The sequence below is a fragment of the Anolis sagrei genome, chromosome 1 (genome assembly GCF_037176765.1).
Source record: "Anolis sagrei isolate rAnoSag1 chromosome 1, rAnoSag1.mat, whole genome shotgun sequence".
Taxonomy (NCBI): domain Eukaryota; kingdom Metazoa; phylum Chordata; class Lepidosauria; order Squamata; family Dactyloidae; genus Anolis; species Anolis sagrei.
The window spans coordinates 286,806,149-286,824,119 of record NC_090021.1 but is presented as its reverse complement, the minus strand read 5'-3'; the positions used below and the strand labels follow the sequence as shown (position 1 = coordinate 286,824,119).

General features: G+C 39.1%; 1 protein-coding gene across 3 annotated transcripts in view; it reads left to right on the top strand.

Annotated features, from left to right (window-relative positions):
* STARD9 (StAR related lipid transfer domain containing 9) overlaps positions 1 to 17,971 on the top strand; it is a 118,464-nt gene that overhangs the window by 84,532 nt on the left and 15,961 nt on the right. For 2 of the 3 annotated variants that reach the window (XM_067462822.1, XM_067462821.1), the window contains 3 exons: positions 4,324 to 4,517; positions 5,862 to 6,330; positions 7,270 to 16,869. In XM_067462822.1, coding sequence (XP_067318923.1) covers positions 4,324 to 4,517; positions 5,862 to 6,330; positions 7,270 to 16,869 — 10,263 coding nt within the window. The remainder of the gene's footprint in view (positions 1 to 4,323; positions 4,518 to 5,861; positions 6,331 to 7,269; positions 16,870 to 17,971) is intronic. The other variant, XM_060760987.2, reaches the window with a different exon arrangement.

The window sequence follows — 17,971 nt, the reverse complement described above, 5'->3', positions numbered from 1 at the left end:
TGGCCATGTTCCAGAAGCATTCTCTCCTGACGTTTTGCCTGCATCTATGGCAAGCATCCTCAGAGGTTGTGGAGTCTGTTGGAAACTAAGCAAGTGAGGTTTATGTATCTGTCAAATGTCCAGGGTGGGAGAAAAAGCTCTTGTCTGTTCGAGGTACGTGTGAATGTTTCAACTGGCCACCTTGATTGGCATTTAATGGCCCAGCAGTTAAAAGATCTGGCTTCTTACTGCCTTGGGGAATCCTTTGTTGGGAGATGATTAGCTGGCACCTACCTCAAACAGACAAAGACCCTGGACATTATTCCACAGATATATAAACCCCATTTTCCTAGTTTCCAACAGACCTCACAACCTCTGAGGATGACTGCCATAGATGCAGATGAAACATCAGGAGAGAATGCTTCTGGAACATGGCCATACAGCCCGGAATATTCACAACAACCCAATATTTATTGTGTTTGTCTTCAAATGCCTCTTTGTTTGGGATACTTGTAGTAAAAAGTAAAAGGTTTCTACTGCTGGTTAGCTACAAAACCAACAAGCTTTATATATCATGGTAATCTAAGCATTGGTATTCATGTTTGTTTGTTTATTTATTTATTTATTCTAATCTTATAATTGATTGTGGACTGAATCATACAAGAACCAGGTCTTACCATTTTCAAGTCCTCTAGTGTTATTGCAGTAGAGGAGTGATAGACATTCAACATTACCGGTGTGATGTAAATGTCCGGTTGGGTGAATCTTCATTACCTGTCTCTTTATTGCGGTGGTCCTAATGCTCTGACTGTGTAGAAAATGCTTCTTTTTTCCTTAAGTATTTGAACCTGCTGAGATAACTATATTTAGGAAAAGGAAAAGCATTAAAGCCAATATTTCCTATACTTGAATGCAAACAAAAATGTGATAATTTTCTGTTTATGGAGCATAGATCACTAAGGGAGAAAAGGGTGTAGTTCTTGGCCACACTGTCATTCCAATCTAATTATGTGCTATTACTTTGATAAAACTATTTTTCAAAGCTTGACCTATGATCTTGTCGTATCTTGCAGAGGTCATTAGCCGCTATATTTTAGTGACTATTAATGGACTCTTATGCAGCAGTACATCTTTTGTTAGCCATAGCTTTACTGTTCAAAGGATTGGGGCAGGCACTGGCAAACTTCGGTCCTTCAGGTGTTTTGGACTACAACTCCCACAATTCCTAACAGCCTCAGGCCCCTTTCTTAAGTGGCTGAGGGGGGAAAGGAAAGGGCCTGAGGCTGTTAGGAATTGTGGGAGTTGAAGTCCAAAACACCTGAAAGACCGAATTTTGCCCATGCCTGGATTGGGTTCTAATTGAGGGTTAATAATATTTATTTATTTCATTTATTTAAAACATTTGTACCCCCAAAGGGGGACTCAGGGCAACTTACAACCTGCAGCAATTGGAAGCCCCCACATATGAAACATATCTAATTTAGCAGCTATCAAAAGAGCTTTTCTCTTTTTTCCTTGAGCTGGTCTCATTACTTTTTAAACCCTACTTTAATTCCTAATTAAGTTAAGCATTTAGTTTAAGTGGCTAGTTCTATTTTGGGAAAAAATATAAAATACGATAAAAGAAAGAACAAAATCACAAAAGCAGCTTTTCTAATCAATTTTGAACAGTTGAGATGTACAGAGATTCGTGGGACATAAGCGTTAGGGAAACAATCTTAAAATATAGCAAAGCATCCAAAAACCAAACAGAATACTTAAAGTTGAGCATTGAGCTCATTAGCGAGCAGAGCGTGAAGTGCCATTGGTTGTGGTTGTAAAAAAATTAGAGCTTGGGCAGGAAAAGAGGCAGAGTGCAATCTTTAAAAAAATCACAAAAGGTTTATTTACAATAATAAACAATAACTTCATTTCTTAATGGTAAATAAACTGGGTCTGAGCTACTCTAACACCCATCTCTTCTAAGGTTTCAAGACAGGGAAAATCATCCAAGCACTGCATCTCTCTGACTCACACACACAGAGAGAGATCTCAAAGCACACAGCACATACTCAGATGTGAGAAATAGAAGTCAGATTTTTTAAAAAAAGACTTGCAGTAGAAAAGTATCAATTTTACACAACCAATCAGAATGAGAGCAGAAACAGAGAAGAGAAAAGAAATCAATACATTCCCAACTGTCATACAGGAGACAGGGGAAGGGAAATCCTCAGACTATTCTAACACTAATGAACTTCTCCTCATTGAGGACTTGAGACTTGGGCAGTGTGGGATTGAATTCCAACAATAAGCTGATTTTCTTTTTTTTTCTTTTAAGAGGAGGAGGTATCTGAATATAAAAAACCACAGAGGAATACATGATTTCAGAGCATAGGGTTGTTTTTGGCCACTAAAAGTTTCATAGCCTTCAAGTAATTCAGGGATGAGTATACATTGAGTATCTCTTATCTGAAATGCTTGAAACCAGAAGTATTTTGGATTTTTAAATACCTGTATTTGCATGTATATAATAGAGCACTATTGGAGATTAGACCCAAGTTTAAACATTAAATTCATGTATACACATACCCTGAAGGCAAATTTATACATTTTATTAATTATAAAATTATAACAGTAAATAAAAAAACAAAACTCAAACACAGGGGAACTCCAGACAAGAAACAATCAGGAACACATAATCACCTCTCAACAAAGGAATTTCCCAGGCAGTAACAAGCTACACCTAAAAACTGTCGGGTCATCAAATGCTAATCAAGGTGGCCAACTGAAACATTCACACCTAACTCCAATAGACAAGAGTTCTTTCTCCCACCCTGGGCCTTCCACAGATATATAAACCCAATTTTCCTAATTTCCAACAAACCTCACCACCTCTGAAGATGCCTGCCACAGATGCAGGTGAAACATCAGGAGAGAATGCTTCTAGAACATGCATACAGCCCGAAAAACCTACAACAACCCAGTCTACAGAATACATTGTCAAAATCATTAGAAGACACTTGATCCCACATCCACATCTTTAGTTTTTTCCCGAAGGTCAGGAGGGAGGAGGCTGATTTGATTTCATTTGGGAGTAGTTCCATAGTCGATGGGACACCACGGAGAAGGCCACCAGTTCCACCTGCGAAGGAGGCGGGACTGAGAGCAGGGCCTCTCCCGATGATCTTAACCTCCTAGCTGGCTCATATAAGCAGATAAATTGGACCAGAACCGTTTAGGGCTTTATGGGCTAAAGCCAGCACTTTGCATTGTACTCGGTAGCAGATTGGCAGCCAATGGAGCTGATGTAACAGAGGAGTTGAATGCTCCCTGTACCCTGCTCCGATTAGTAATCTGGCTGCCGCCAGCATGTTGTAATATATACAACATGCTTTGTATGTTTCTCTTTTACATTGTTTATCCACTTCAGCCTTTCTTAATGGAGTAGGATAGGCATTAAAATAAGTGATTAGTGTATTAAGGTTTAATTTTAATGACAGGGGGATGCTTTATTATTTATTTTGTATTTATTGTGCACCCTCTTGGTGATTTATTGACAGAATGTCACTACAGAAATAATATGGGGACAAATGTTTCCAGCTGATATGAGTATGTTTGGCTAATACTATTCTACAAAACCTGTGAACTTCTAAGTACTTATGATCCTGAGCGGTTAAAATTCTTTCACGTCAGATCAGTAAAATAAATGTTCTAGTGTGGAAATTAATCTATGTTTAATGAAAGAAAAGGAAACTTTGCATTGAAAAATACACCCCCCCCCAGTAAGAAAAAAACATTTTAATTTCTGTTTACAGTGAGCCTCAATACTTAATGGGATTAGGGGCCATATTTTAACGTATCTTAGTCAGCTTGTTGTTCTTGTTCATTCGTTCAGTCATTTCCGACTCTTCGTGACTTCATGGACCAGTCCACACCAGAGCTCCCTGTCGGCCGTCACCACCCCCAGCTCCTTCAAGGTCAATCCAGTCACTTTAAGGATACCATCCATCCATCTTGCCCTTGGTTGGCCCTGCTTCCTTTTTCTTAGTCAGCTATAAGTGGTTAATAGCAGAAAGGATGGCATAAGGATGTTGCTATTAAGCCTTTTTTATTTAATACCTCCAATGAGAATTCTGTCCTTACTGTGACATCACACACACACACACATACAAGCACATACACAGAGCCCTGTCCTCAATCTGTCATCTTCTTCGCCATCCTTCATTGATACCTGAATCTTTCATTGTACAAACAGATACTTCCAAAACATATATATGAATTAAAGGGAAAGATATATATGATTAAGGGGAAATGTAACAAAAATATGTTGCTTTCCCTGTTTAAGATCTTTGTCAAATCTTCTAGCAGTGAACAGAGAGAGGCTGTGCACGAAGAATGCCAGCAAACGCGGAAAAACCAGGAGATTCTCCAGAAAAGAGAAATTCTACAGCAGCAACTTTATGTTGAAGAATTACAGCAGCAAATCTTGGATGGTGAGATCAAAGCTGCGCAAGAACTTGAACATGACCAAGCAGTAATCAATCAGCAGATCAAAGAAAGTAAGTTCACTCTCTCTTTCCTTATTTTCCATTCTTATTTTGGCCAACGGATACAGTTTTGTTGGCATAATGAAAATCACATGTAGTTCATGTTTTTTCAGTCCACACACTGTCTTGCCAGAGAAAGAAAAATATGCCACGCAGATGATCAGTAAAGAAGAAAACGTTTACTCTTTGTAATTCAGAGCAACATATATACAATCATGTGAACAGTTGCATTGACTCACACAATGTTCTTTGAGAGAGATTCAAATTGTCTTTCCACGTCCATGTGGAAGATCTCCTTCCAGCATCTTATGAAGCAAGAACTGTCCCTCTCTGCAAGCTCCTGCACAGCTAAGCCTAAACATGTAACTGTTGCCAAAACTACCAGGCTCAGCTTGCTCCCTGGGCATGGCCCAACCAATCAGCTTCATGCTTTGCATTTTCAGTTAACATACTCGCCAACTGATGTCTTATGTGCCCTAACAAGTATCTACCTTTTTATACTTTGTATGTTCTTTTACTCATTATTCTTAATGTGGAGCTAGTGTTTTAATTAACATTCCTTTATTAAATGTGTGGGTTTTCATCGATGCGTTTAAGCATATGTGAATACTCTACAGGCCTACATAATCTGTGGCCCACTTGGTGATTTGGACTTCAGCTCCCAGAATTCCTGACCACTGAACTATCTGGCTAGAGGTTCAGGGAGTTGGAGTCCCAAACACCTGCAGGGCCACAGGTTGTGCAGGCCTGCTCTAATAAATATTCTTGACTATCTCAGAACTGCTAATTTGAGGCTATTAATTAAGTCTGTGCCAAATTTTCAGTCTCACTTTTCAGACAGCCTTCCTCCTCCCTCAGCTATATTTATCTAGTGCAGATGTGACCCGTATCTCTCCCCCACCCCCACCCCCCAAACACACACCAGACAATAGTTGCTTCAGCACCATTTTCCTCGCTGGTGTTCCATTCTCTTTTCGAGATTAGTTTCAGTGAATAATTGATTAAGGCAGGAATTATGATCCGAATGGTGGAACTACAGAACCAAGTTTTCTGACAGGAATAGTGCGGGATTAAGACCAATTGACAGATTTTATCCATAATAATTAGGGATGAGGAAATCTTGGGCTGGGGCTTTGAGGCAGACCAACAGCAGGATGCACATAGTGTTGTATGATAAGGACCATAATCAAAAGGGTCGGTCTAGCTGCAGTGCCTGTTTGCCTGCCTCACACAGCAAAGTATTTAGAGAGTTGATTGTTCTAGCAAATAAATTACCTGTCTTTTCATTTAACTAGGAGTATGATAAAAACTGGTCAGACATCGAGGTTTTTGTGCTTTCTTTTGTTTTTTTCCTAGCCCAGCAATGGCTTGTTGATGAAAAGAAACGCCTAACTTCCCAGCAGCACCGGGAATTTGCTGTGCAGACAGAAGTCAAATCATATGCAGAAGCTGGAATCCAGAATATTTTGGAATCAGAAATTGTCCCTTCTGTAACTGAGCAGAACAGAAAGAAATTGGTACAGCTAGAACTTTTACGAAAATATTCTTTGAAGAAAGCAGAAAGACATTTAAGTCGGAAAAAGGTTAAACTGCATCTGGAGAGGATTGTGAAAAAACAAAAATTGCTTGAAGCCAAGAAAAATCTGGAACAGTTAGAGGCTACCTGCTGGAGCAGTGAAGATAATGTGAAACCTTCCCAATCACTGAATCAAGATAGCACAGATACTTGTTGGGACTGCAAATATTCACACCCAAAATCAAAATCATACTCCTTAAAATGCAGATGTGATGCTCCCATTTTAAATCTTCAGCTACCACATTGCAGGTAAAAATAAATTCAATGTGTTTGAGCTAGGATACTTTGAATTACTTTCAATCTAATTACTTAATAGACTTATCAGATGAACTTTCAGTTCATTAATCTGTCTAGTACTTCATTAGCAAGACTAATAATTATGTTTTTAAGGTTCATTTTTTTCTGTTGTGTTATTTACCGTGTTATAATATTACCCTTTATTTATTTATTTACTATGTATTTATATATCACCCCTCTCAGCCCGCAGGCAACTTAGGGCGGTTTACATGCTTCAAGCAGCTTTTTACAAAAAGATGTCAGGTGTTTTTGTTTTATTGTTTCCTTGAGAGTGAAAAATTAGGCCTGAAACGTTTCTGCAAGTAATACCTAATACTACTTTACTTTTCCTGTTTGCTGGGAGCAATTTGCTTCCAGAGGAAACTCATATAAGAGCACCACTATAGTATCACTTGTGGTCAGGGACAATCCAGAAAATACTGATACCTTTCTTTCCAGTGTGATTTTAAACTAGCTCATGCCATGTTAAGATCTGCTGACCAGCCAGTTTGCCCCAACAAATGTTGAGAGATTCTAAGGCTTCTTTTAGCTCGTAAAGATTATAATGGTCCAATTCAGCCAGATTTTCTCTTGACTAGGCATTAAATCTTTCCAGGTATTGATTCTTGGGCTATAGGAGTGGGATAAAACTTTATCACTCTGGTGACTTAATATGCCTTTTTACATATTGTTTCTGGCCAGGAACTGCAATAATACCCTAAGCTCTTTTGCTTGTCTCTGGTGCCTATCTGTCACTTCCAAAGTAGTCTCCCGACTCCTTAGGAAGTTGCAGCAATATGGTTTTCATTATGGTAAACAAATGTTTTTAAAGTAGTGTTGCAACATGATTATAAAAAACCCAAAGATATTGGTGGCTAATTAATGTTCTGTGTCTGCTTTGGATTTTCACAGTCTTTTCCTGAAGAGAAATCCCTCTCGGTTATCTACCTCAGCAACCAGCTATGGATGTTCTAAAGCTCATTCATTAAGGAAATCTTTGTCAATAGAGTATCTTCCCAAAACACTTAAAAATCTTTCCAGAAGAGATAACATTCATGATGAGAAAGATGACTCCTTCACAACCCAGAAACAGATAATAAAGAATCAGAAGATACTATATTTTGGAAATAAAGAGATTGTGGGGAAGAATAGTACTAATACAGAAATTCTTTCTCTGATCTCTAAAGATAACCAAACAATGGAGAAAGCCAATAACAGACCAAGACAAACCAGAACTAAGACTCAGATTCCTAAGAACTCTTCTCCTGATCTTTTTAAGAGAAAATGTGAACCTGAAGCAGCAAAACAAGGGAGTAAAGCAAAGACATCAGGAGACTCAAATCGTCATTCAGAAAAGTACTTAGAAAAGAGTGAAGCTCTGGAAGGAAGTAGAAAGTATAGGAGAGAGAAAAGAAAAAAGCACCAGAGTTCACTTTCAGGAAATTCCACTAAGGAATTGAAAAAATCAACAGTAAGTGAGAAACCACCATTACAACACCTAAGTCAAACATCAAAGAATGTGAAAAGAAATACAAAGGATAGCTCATCAGTGGAACAGCCTCAAATCCTAAAGGTAGCAACTTCAGCAAGTAGTCTTACCAATATAAGCACCTCCACATCTCTTGGTCATGGTGAAAAAAGATGGCACAGTGCTGAGATGTTGAGCGTTGGAATTTCAAAAGGTGTTCATGGCCCATTGAGGAGTTGGCAAGAAGATGAAGATACAGAATTTTCTGATACAGATAGTAATTATTCTGTGGATTCTCTTTCATGTGGCAATGCTAAAATCTTGACAGATGCACTGACTCGTGAGGAAGAGTCAATTGAAATGGAAGTTGTCAACTTGGAAGATTCTGAAAGTGATGACAGCCAGATGTCCCAGGATTCACTTACAGAAAAAATAAATAAGACTGAAAGTGAAAATGTAAAGCATTTCCCTGAAGTCCACAAAGAAGAAACTAAATTTCAGAAAGAGAATGATGTTAAGCCTCTCTCATTGATGCCAAATACTTCTTTATCCAGCAGTAATCTGACTATGAATGAGCGAAGCTTTTCTCTTGATAGTCTGGGTGATGTAGATGACGTATCAGGAGAAGAAGTTACAGAAGAATCAAAGTTGGAATCATTTGATGAAGTTCCTGCAGAGCATTTTTGGAAGATGCAAAATCTATGTTCAGAATCGATAAAAAGCAACAGACAGCACAATCTGGAGCAATCTAATGAAACCGTAATAGCTGATGACTTGAATCTGAATACTAGTTCTTTTTTTCTGGATGCCAGTGCACAGCCTAGTTCTAGTAATATTTGTGACCAATCAATAAGAGAGGTCAAAATAAATTTTTCAGAGCAAGCAGGTTTACTTGATCAAAGGTCACACGTTACTGGTGAAAATCTTCCAGTTTTGCCAGATGCTTGGTTGTCCTGTGACATGAAAAATGGGAAAAGTAGCCCCATAATAGCAATGCCTTCTTCCCAAGATCATACAGAGTTTCGGGTCGCTCAACTGCATCCTGCTAACAAGCCATGGATGAAGAGAGAGGATTTAAGGCAGTCAGCTGCCGAATTGTCATTTGTCTCTTGTTACGAAAAACCTTACCGGGTTTCTCATGAGCCAAACAACATTGAAATGCTACTTTCATCTGCAACACCATCTGTACCTTTACCAGAAACAAGGAAATACCTTGAGATTGAAGCTCCAGGAGCCATATCATCATTTTCTCTTTCTACGTTTTCCAAAAAACATAGTTACTGTGAAGTTGCCTCTTCGCTGAAGTCTGTGGGTCAACAATCTAATGATTTCTCTGAGAATAAATCAGCTGATGAATGGAAGCAAACTTCTAGCTGTTTGAAAGAAACACCAAGGACAAATAGTTCATTGCAAGTGTCACTTAGCCAAGGTATTTCTGTTTCTTCGGTTTACCCTGCGATTTCCAAGGATGAAGATTTGAAAAACAACTCAATGATTTCTGCCTCTTCACAGAAGGGAGAAACGTATTTAAATACTAATTTTGAAGAGTGCCTCTTTAGAACTATTGAAAAAGAAGATGACTCTGCCTCACATAGCACAAAGGATGCAAAGATCATTGAGCTAAATCATGAAGAGAAACTCTTCAGCCCATTACCTGATGGATTTTCAGACCTGACTTCAGGGCTTTCACCAAAAGGCAGCTATAAAGACCATGAACATTTATTTTCAAATGACAAAACAACATTAATTAGTGATGAAAGTTTCTACCTGTCTGACATATTAGGCAAGCATACAAATTCTATCACTCAGTTGTATATGATGAGGTATGATGAAAGTAATATAGAGGTGGTACAGAAAACAAAATGCCAACAGTTGTATGCAGACAATCCATTGTACGACACTGAGACAACAGCTTTTCAACACAGTGATCAGCTTCCTCTTCCAGTAGAAACATCTGAGACTGAGAAGGTCAGTATTCAAGAAAACAGAGATGTCTTAACAGAATCAGCATTGGAGGTCCCCTCTTTTAGAGAGGCAGAAGAAGTAAAAGATCAATGTGAAGAATGGTGTTTAGAAAATGATTTCAGATTTCATACTGAACCTTTACTTACTAATTCCTGTGTGGGTTTAAAAGCTGGCTCTTCTGGAAACAGCTTCAGCCAGGAGAAAGAATCTTCAGATCTGTGCGTGTTCTTTAATGAAAGTGGGTGTTCTAGAGCAGAATTGCATTCTGATCAAGCAAGGAATTACAATGAAAAGAACTCTGGAAAAGTGCTGGGAAAAGATGGAGTTGCATCAACCATGGCCTCCCAAGAACATGACCTGAGTATGAATAAAGAATCTGGATATGAAAAAGAGGGAGTTGTTTCTAGAGCCTTAACTGCTTGTGAAGACCGCAAAAGTGAACATAACTGTAAGACAATAAATTCCGAAGAACTAACTAAATTAATAAACAGTGTCAATAAGTTGGAATGTGACATTTTGGAAATGAAAAACAATCAGAACAAATGCTTGCGGAATTTCCTTAGAGTTGAATCTCAAAGTCTCAATGCAGATAATACAGGAACTTCTGAAAATGACAATTTGGTCCAGACTGATGGTGATCATGAGAAAGATGTCACAAATCTCTTAACAGTAACACATGAAGAAATAGATAAAGAAAGAATCCAGCTGATCAATGTTAACAAAGAAAAATCATGTGCATCAAAAACAGCCATAGAGATGGATAAGAATATTGAGGCAACCAGTGTTAATTGTCATGAAATCCAAGGAAATTCAACAGAAAGCAGTTGTCTTGGAGACATAAAAACAGACCCTGAAAGTACTTCGCCAAATGTGTTTTCCAACTCAATTGTTTTAACTCACACTGTAGTAGACTTTGTTGACACATGTGAAGAACCTGTTCCAATTGCCCAGACTCTAGAAAATGCCCTCTGCTATGAGTCCAGAGCAGCTGCAGTAAGCACCGAATGCAGGCAAGATAACACTTCAAAATCCAGTGAAGAAGATAAAACCAAATCTATTACCAATGAAACCAGTTTAATAGAAAGTTTGATGACGAACCCTGAAACTGCTCAAGAAAAAAATGTTGATAGGGTCAACACTGATTCTCAAAGCTTGGATGTAGAGAGGAATGTGGCAGCAAAACATGAAAAATGTGTGAAATCAGAGTTAATAGAACTGCACACTGATAAAAATGTTGATTTATTTCAGGAGAATCCAGGCCATTTGTTTATGAATCCAGACAATGACATTAAAAGAACAAATCAATGTGACACTGAAAGTCAAAAAATAGACTTCACTGCTTCTAATTTGGAAGAAAAACAGGGTGTACCTCAGTTAGTAGAAGCAGCATGTCTGCATGCTGAAGAAGCCTATGGCCATCAAAGATCTGCAAGTATTTGCACTCACATGGAAAGCATTGATGAAACATTGAAGGACAATAGTAATGATAGTGGTTCTGATGACTACAGAGCTGTAACTACTCAGTGTAGAACCAGTGAAGAGTTTAAGGCTGTTGAGAATATCAATACATATAAATCGTCTTGTACAGATTATCTAGCTAACACTATGTCAAAACACTCAGATTTAAATGTTGCTGAAGTAGACATTTATAAATGTTTGCCCTCCAACTATGTACCTAAGGAAGAAAGGGCAATACATCCAAAAATGCAAGTTAAATTGGCTACAACAGAGATATTGGGCCAAAGTGTCAATGCGCAAAGCTCATGCACTTTTAAAACAGAAAACAATGGGGAAAATTTAAAAGAAAATGGCGAAAATTTGGAGAACAAATGTAGTAATTCGTTTTCAAATAATGCAATCATGTTAACTGAAGTACTGAAAGAAGATGAGTGGGTACCTCACATTTTTCCACAAAATAATGCAAGTATTATTGATGACTCAATACTCACTGGCCATATGGATCCAGCACAAATTACAAACAAAGACGGTGACATATCTTCGGTGGCTTTTAAAAACTTTCCTTCTCCCCTTGCATATAGTCCCTCTTTTCCTGAAATAAATACAAATGGAGGAAATAGAAAGAGAAGTTCTCCTTTACCAAGTAGTCCTGCGGTGCAATCAAGTAACCATATAAGCAGTGAAATTCTTCTTCAGTACTACGAAACACACATGGACAGTGGCTTAGAAGCTGAAGTATTGTGTGCTAACACCGTAGAAATAAATGATTCATCTAACATCATTACGCAAAATAAATATGTTACATTTCTTCCTGATCAGATGTCGAAGGGGAAGGAACACTTAGCCAGTGAAATAGGTACCTTTACTACACCTGAGCAGAGTCCTGTTAAAGATGATAAATGTTCAAAATCATGTGCTACAGAATTCCATGAATCACTAGCTTTTGCTGATATTATACAAAATGAAACAGTTGCTCTCAGAAAATTGCTTTCAGCTGGAAGTACAAGTAGTGAGATGGGAAGATCTCATAGCGAATACAACAGAGGAGAGCAGAGACAATCAGAAGAGTGTTTAACGACACTAAACATATATCAGAAAGAAAATGCTAGATCAGACTGCTTGATCTCAGGAAAAACTGTCCCTCCTTTAATATTTGGTGAAAATAATGAGGACATAATATCCTCATTACCTGAGCTATCTACTCAAGATTGTTTTAACAGTGTTATGAGTCAGAAAGAATTAAATTTGTTACAACAATATGATCAGACACAAAAATGCCTAGATAATTGCACTGAGGCAGAATGCAAAAGAAAGAGTGAAACGTTCACTGGAGAATTGGAAAGCCAGGCAGAAACCACTGAGATTCTCGTGAGCGAGCATTTTCTGGATCTCTCTGAGGGACACTCAAGTGACACTGGAGCAACATCTGAAGACAGAGTGAATATTTCAAGGCATTCTGACCAGGCCCTATGGGAAAATGCCCGATACGGTGAAGGCAGTGCTTCAGGGTACAATATGAACTCTTACATTTCTGAATACTCTGCTAGTCGCTATGACAGTTTAACCTCACTTCCACATTTTTTGTTAAAACATCGTATAGATGAATATAATGCTGATGATCTTTACTTTGAGGAAAGCAAATATTTGGGCCCACAAAATGTCGATGTTCCTGTGTGCACAGTGGGAGTTTGTGCTGCTCAACAAGATAGCAAAATTACCAGTCACGCAGATTGCACTAAAAATATTCAAACTTCTATTGTGCTTAAAAATGTGAGCTCTCTGGAGTCCTCAACATCACCAGATTTTGTAACATCTTCAATATGTAGGCCGTATATTGACTCACAAGATGCTTTTTTGACTCCCAGTTTTTCAACTTCATTTAGAGGACCAGAAAGTCAGGTTATTTCAGATACCCCTGGCTTGTCTTCAGAAACCTCGCATAGCTATGACATGAGTGAAACTGAAAGGCACACCTCTCTATATGCTGCTACAGCAAGCTCTCCATCACTTGCTACCTGCCAAATGCAGGAAAGTCAGTGTGATAATTTTGATATTCTTGACCAGCAACTCTGTGCTTCAGAGACAACTTCCTTCTCAATAACAAATGAAAACAGATGTCTACCACTATGTGATGCTGAAGGCAACTCTCAGAGAAACTCCAGTTCAGATAGCAGTGTCAAGTGTACATTTAAATCTGAGCAAATCTTCCAGGAATCAGGTGTTCATCAAGAACCGAGAAATAGAGCTCTGTTGCAAAAAAGCTTTTCAGAAGACTTCGGCAGAAGTTTGTATGGCACTTTAAATTCAAATAATGATACAGAAGGAGATCAAAATATATCACATGTGGATTATCAGAGTGATGTAGCAAGTGTTCCTACTACAAATACAGATAGCAATTGTGCATATGAAGTGTTGAAGAATAAGACTGCACTTTTTGCAGCAACTCAGCCAAACATTTCAGTAATAAATAACAGCATGTCTTCCAAGTATTTATCAGGGAACAGTTGTTTGACCTTTCAAGAAGATCCTGCATCAGAAAGGCTTGGAAAAGACAATGTAGTTCTTACTTCACAAAATACAAAGAGAAGCAATGATAATAGGCAGAGGCCAGGTTTACACTCTCACAGTTTATCAGCACCAACTATTGTGGTAATGTCTAATTCTGAATTTGCTTCAGAAACTTCTAAAGCAGACGTTTCTGTACATCTTGCCTCCAAGTCACTACAGGAATTGAATATGAGTGTTCAACCCCCATCTCCGACTGAAGACAATATGCATAAAATTGAACGTGTATCAAAATTAAAGACAGGCAGTGTTGTCCCAAATAAATATAAACCTCGATTTCAGAGGAAATCCATTCAAGCCCAGCACTCTAGTCACTGTGATAAAAGAAATGTTAGAGAACGAATTCTGGGTAGTCATTCTTCAGATCCTTCCCCTGTTCGCTATCCAATAGCTGTTGCCCTCACTACTGATAATCCTATAGATACAGAAATCGGGAAGTGTTCAAATAATGCTAATTCGATTCATGGATACAACATAGATGAAAATGAAAGATTAAGACATCAAATGGAAGCAACAGACAAACTACCTCAAGACAATAAAGATGCAATGCATTTTAGTTCAAGTGATATCAACCCTTATATTCATCCGTGGCAGCAAGATGAACCTTGCAAGTTTGGTTGGAAACAATATGTTTTTGGAAGTGCAAGTGATGTTTCTAGTAAACCTCCTCCACTAAGTCTTGATAATCAAATGGCTATGAGGTGTTCTAGTGTGGATAATGGATTGAATTCTCAAAACTCTCCTTTCCATTCTCACCTCAGTTCTTACGCTAATGCAAGAATATTGTCCAGCACCATAAGTAGTACAGAAGATCTCCAAGGATGGGACATTGCAAGAGACGTCTTTGAAACTGCTCATTCAGAAGAAAGTGGCAAACATTTCAGCAATGTTTCTCATGATGGACTTGAAACTACACCAAAAAGTTGCATTTCCCATTGTGAAAATGTGATTCCAGATGTGAGGTGCTCCCAGCAGTCTGGAAACACTCCTATGCACGTTGATGAAATTGTTCTGCTTTATCCTTCTAAATCAGAAATATCACCCAATAAACCACACACAATACTCACTTGTGAACAAGAAACTCAGACGGAGGCGCCATCAAAACATAAAAGACAGAAGAGGCACCGCAGGAGTTACACAGATATATCTGCAAGAAAAACTGACTCAAGCAACAGTTCAGTCCAACACCCTTCTTGGTCAAGTGTACAAAATCTTTCCATGCACCTTTCACAGCTGCTTCACAACACTTCTGAGCTACTAGGGAATTTTTCCTTACAGACGGCCAAAGATAATGAACACATTGGCCCTAAAGCAACTGAAGAAAGCACAAGGGGTGCCACATCTGACAGCAGTACTCAAACAACAAAAGGCATAGGCATTCAGACTGATATTTTTGGACACTTTCAGAATGAAACCAAGGAAAGACACATCAATACTAATGTGGAAAGTGATCCGGTGAAGTATCAGGAGGTAAATGTTATTGTGAAGCTAATGCATTCAGATACTAAAGAGAGAACACCAGAAAGCACAGGAAGGATACTGCAGAGCATGCCTGACATTAGAAGCTACCATATTGATACTCCAGAAGATTCTTGTAAGTCTGCCCCAAGGAAGAACTCCAGTTTACCATCAGAAGTGCCAAAAATACCAGTAAATGTTCCGCCAGCACTTGTTCTTGGTAGCCCCCAAAATTCTCCTATTGTGTCATCTTCTAAACATGATTCCACCTTAGCTGATTGCTCTGCATCCACCTTATCCCTGTCTCCACCTTACTACTCTCAAGATAAGCGACTTGCTGCTCAAAGTAGCAGTGCAGAAGCGAGAGAATTGTTCTCTAAAAAGAGCTTGCTAGTTGACCGAGCCTCTTCTCCAATTTTGACGCTTAGTGCAAGTACAATCAACCATCAGGCTCTAGCTGACAAATCCACTTGCTCTTTTCGAGGATCTGTTGGGCAACAGATGGATACTGTTAATTCACAAACAAGTTTTATTAAAAAGGGGGTAGGCCCACACTATAGTTTGAATTCTTGGGAGTCACTTGTAGATACATCTTCACAAACTGAAGCAGAGAGCGAGTCTACCACATCTAGAGAGAGCAATGAAATGTGCAGAATATCAAGAAGAGTTTTGGATGACAATAGAGTCCAAGAGCTTGATTCAAAAAGCTTAGATAATTCCAAACAAAACCACAGGTTTACAATTAACACGCACACTGCAGTTCACACCAAAAGACTCTATCATTCAAGCAGCACTTTAGAACTTTCTAGTCATGGTGACTATTTAGTTGATGACCACAGAGAGACCATTCCAGTGGGGCATTCCTTTTGTCAGATACAAAGAATCAGGGATGGACTCAACTACGATAACCTAACTAGAAATTCCGAAAGCTCACCAGTGAAAAAGTCCATTAGGAAATCTTTAAGCGAGCAGCATACACCTTCATTATTAAAAAGTGATTGGGCCACTGATTGCACCTTTGATTCTTTTTCACCACTCAACAAGAGAAATAAAAAATGCCCGTTTACAGTGTCTGAAATGAGTGACAAGCAAGATAATGTGGACGATGACACTGACACCAGATCTGATACTGAAAGTGAATGCAATACTGAAATTCTGCTGGGCGAGAATACCTCTTTAATGAAGACTCAAAGACTTCGAAGCTATAGTCTCCGTGACCTGCCCCTGCACAATAAATTCAGCAACTGGTGTGGTGTGAAGGGAGATCCTCACTCTTCTTTAATCACGCTAACTCAGAGTGCTAATGATATTCATAGCCAAGCAGAAAGGAAGGCAATGAGCACAAGAGCTACTGAAACAGAAGAGAGGTTCCTGCTTAGTGAAAGAAGGGCCAGGGAGATTGAGAGACTGAGAAGAGAGCGTGCCCAGATTATGTCTGGCGTGCACTTAGAGATGAATCAGCCTCCTCTTACTGTGGAACTCACTGAAGCAAAGCTAACTTATGGCATTGGAGAAACAGATGCACAGCTGAGAATTCTTCAGAGCGGAGTAGGCGAGGATTTGACAGCAGTGCCCATAAAACAGCAGCTTTATGAAAGGTGAATTACTTTACATTTTCTTGTGTTAATGTTAAGTAATAGCTACAAGATCTGTTGGGTTGTACTAATGAAAGATTTTGTGAAAAGACACAGTTGCTTTTGCTGCCAAAAACATCCCTTTGTCGGCTCAGGCGTCGGCGGTGTCCGGGAGGGCTTTTGCACAATTAAGACTCATGCGCCAACTGTGACCATACCTCGCAAAGGCTGATCTGGCCGGGGTGGTCCATGCCTTGGTCACCTCTAGATTGGATTACTGTAATGCGCTATATGTGGGGCTGCCCTTGAAAACGGCTCGGAAATTTCAATTGGTCCAACGGGCAGCGGCCGTTGACTGGTGCTCCTTACAGAGAGAGGTCAACCCTCCTGTTTAAGGAGCTCCACTGGCTGCCGTTTATTTTCCGAGCCCAATTTAAGGTGCAGGTGCTTACCTACAAAGTCCTAAACAGTTTGGGACCATCCTACCTGCATGACCGCATCTCTGTATACAAACCCACGCGTTCACTTCGTTCATCTGGAGAGGCCCTGCTTGTGATTCCGCCTGCATCGCAGGCACGTTTGGTGGGGACATGAGACAGGGCCTTTTCTGTGGTGGCCCCCAACTCTGGAACACCCTCCCCAAAGATCTTAGACAGGCCCCTACATTGGCAGTTTTTAGAAAGAACTTGAAGACCTGGCTGTTCCGATGTGCCTTTCCAGAATAGGAAATCTCCAATAACAAGTCCCAGAAGCACTTTATTAGAATTAAGATTGCTGGCACACTGCACTTCCCCTATAATCCTTACATATCACCTGTCACTTCGGCACTTTTAATCTGTACCCATTACTCTGGCCTGGCCCAGTTTTATTGTGTCTTGGTGTATTGTTTATTGCTCATTGTTTAATTTGGCTTTAACTGTTTTTAATTTTTTAATTTGCTTTAGGTTGTGTATTGTTATGTTGTGTTTTGAGGCCTTGGCCTTTGTAAGCCGCATCGAGTCCTTCGGGAGATGCTAGCAGGGTACAAATAAAGTTAATAATAATAATAATAATAATAATAATAATAATAATAATTTGTTAAGTTTCCCCTTTCTGTGATGTGCAGAAAGAGTATGCAGTACTTTGA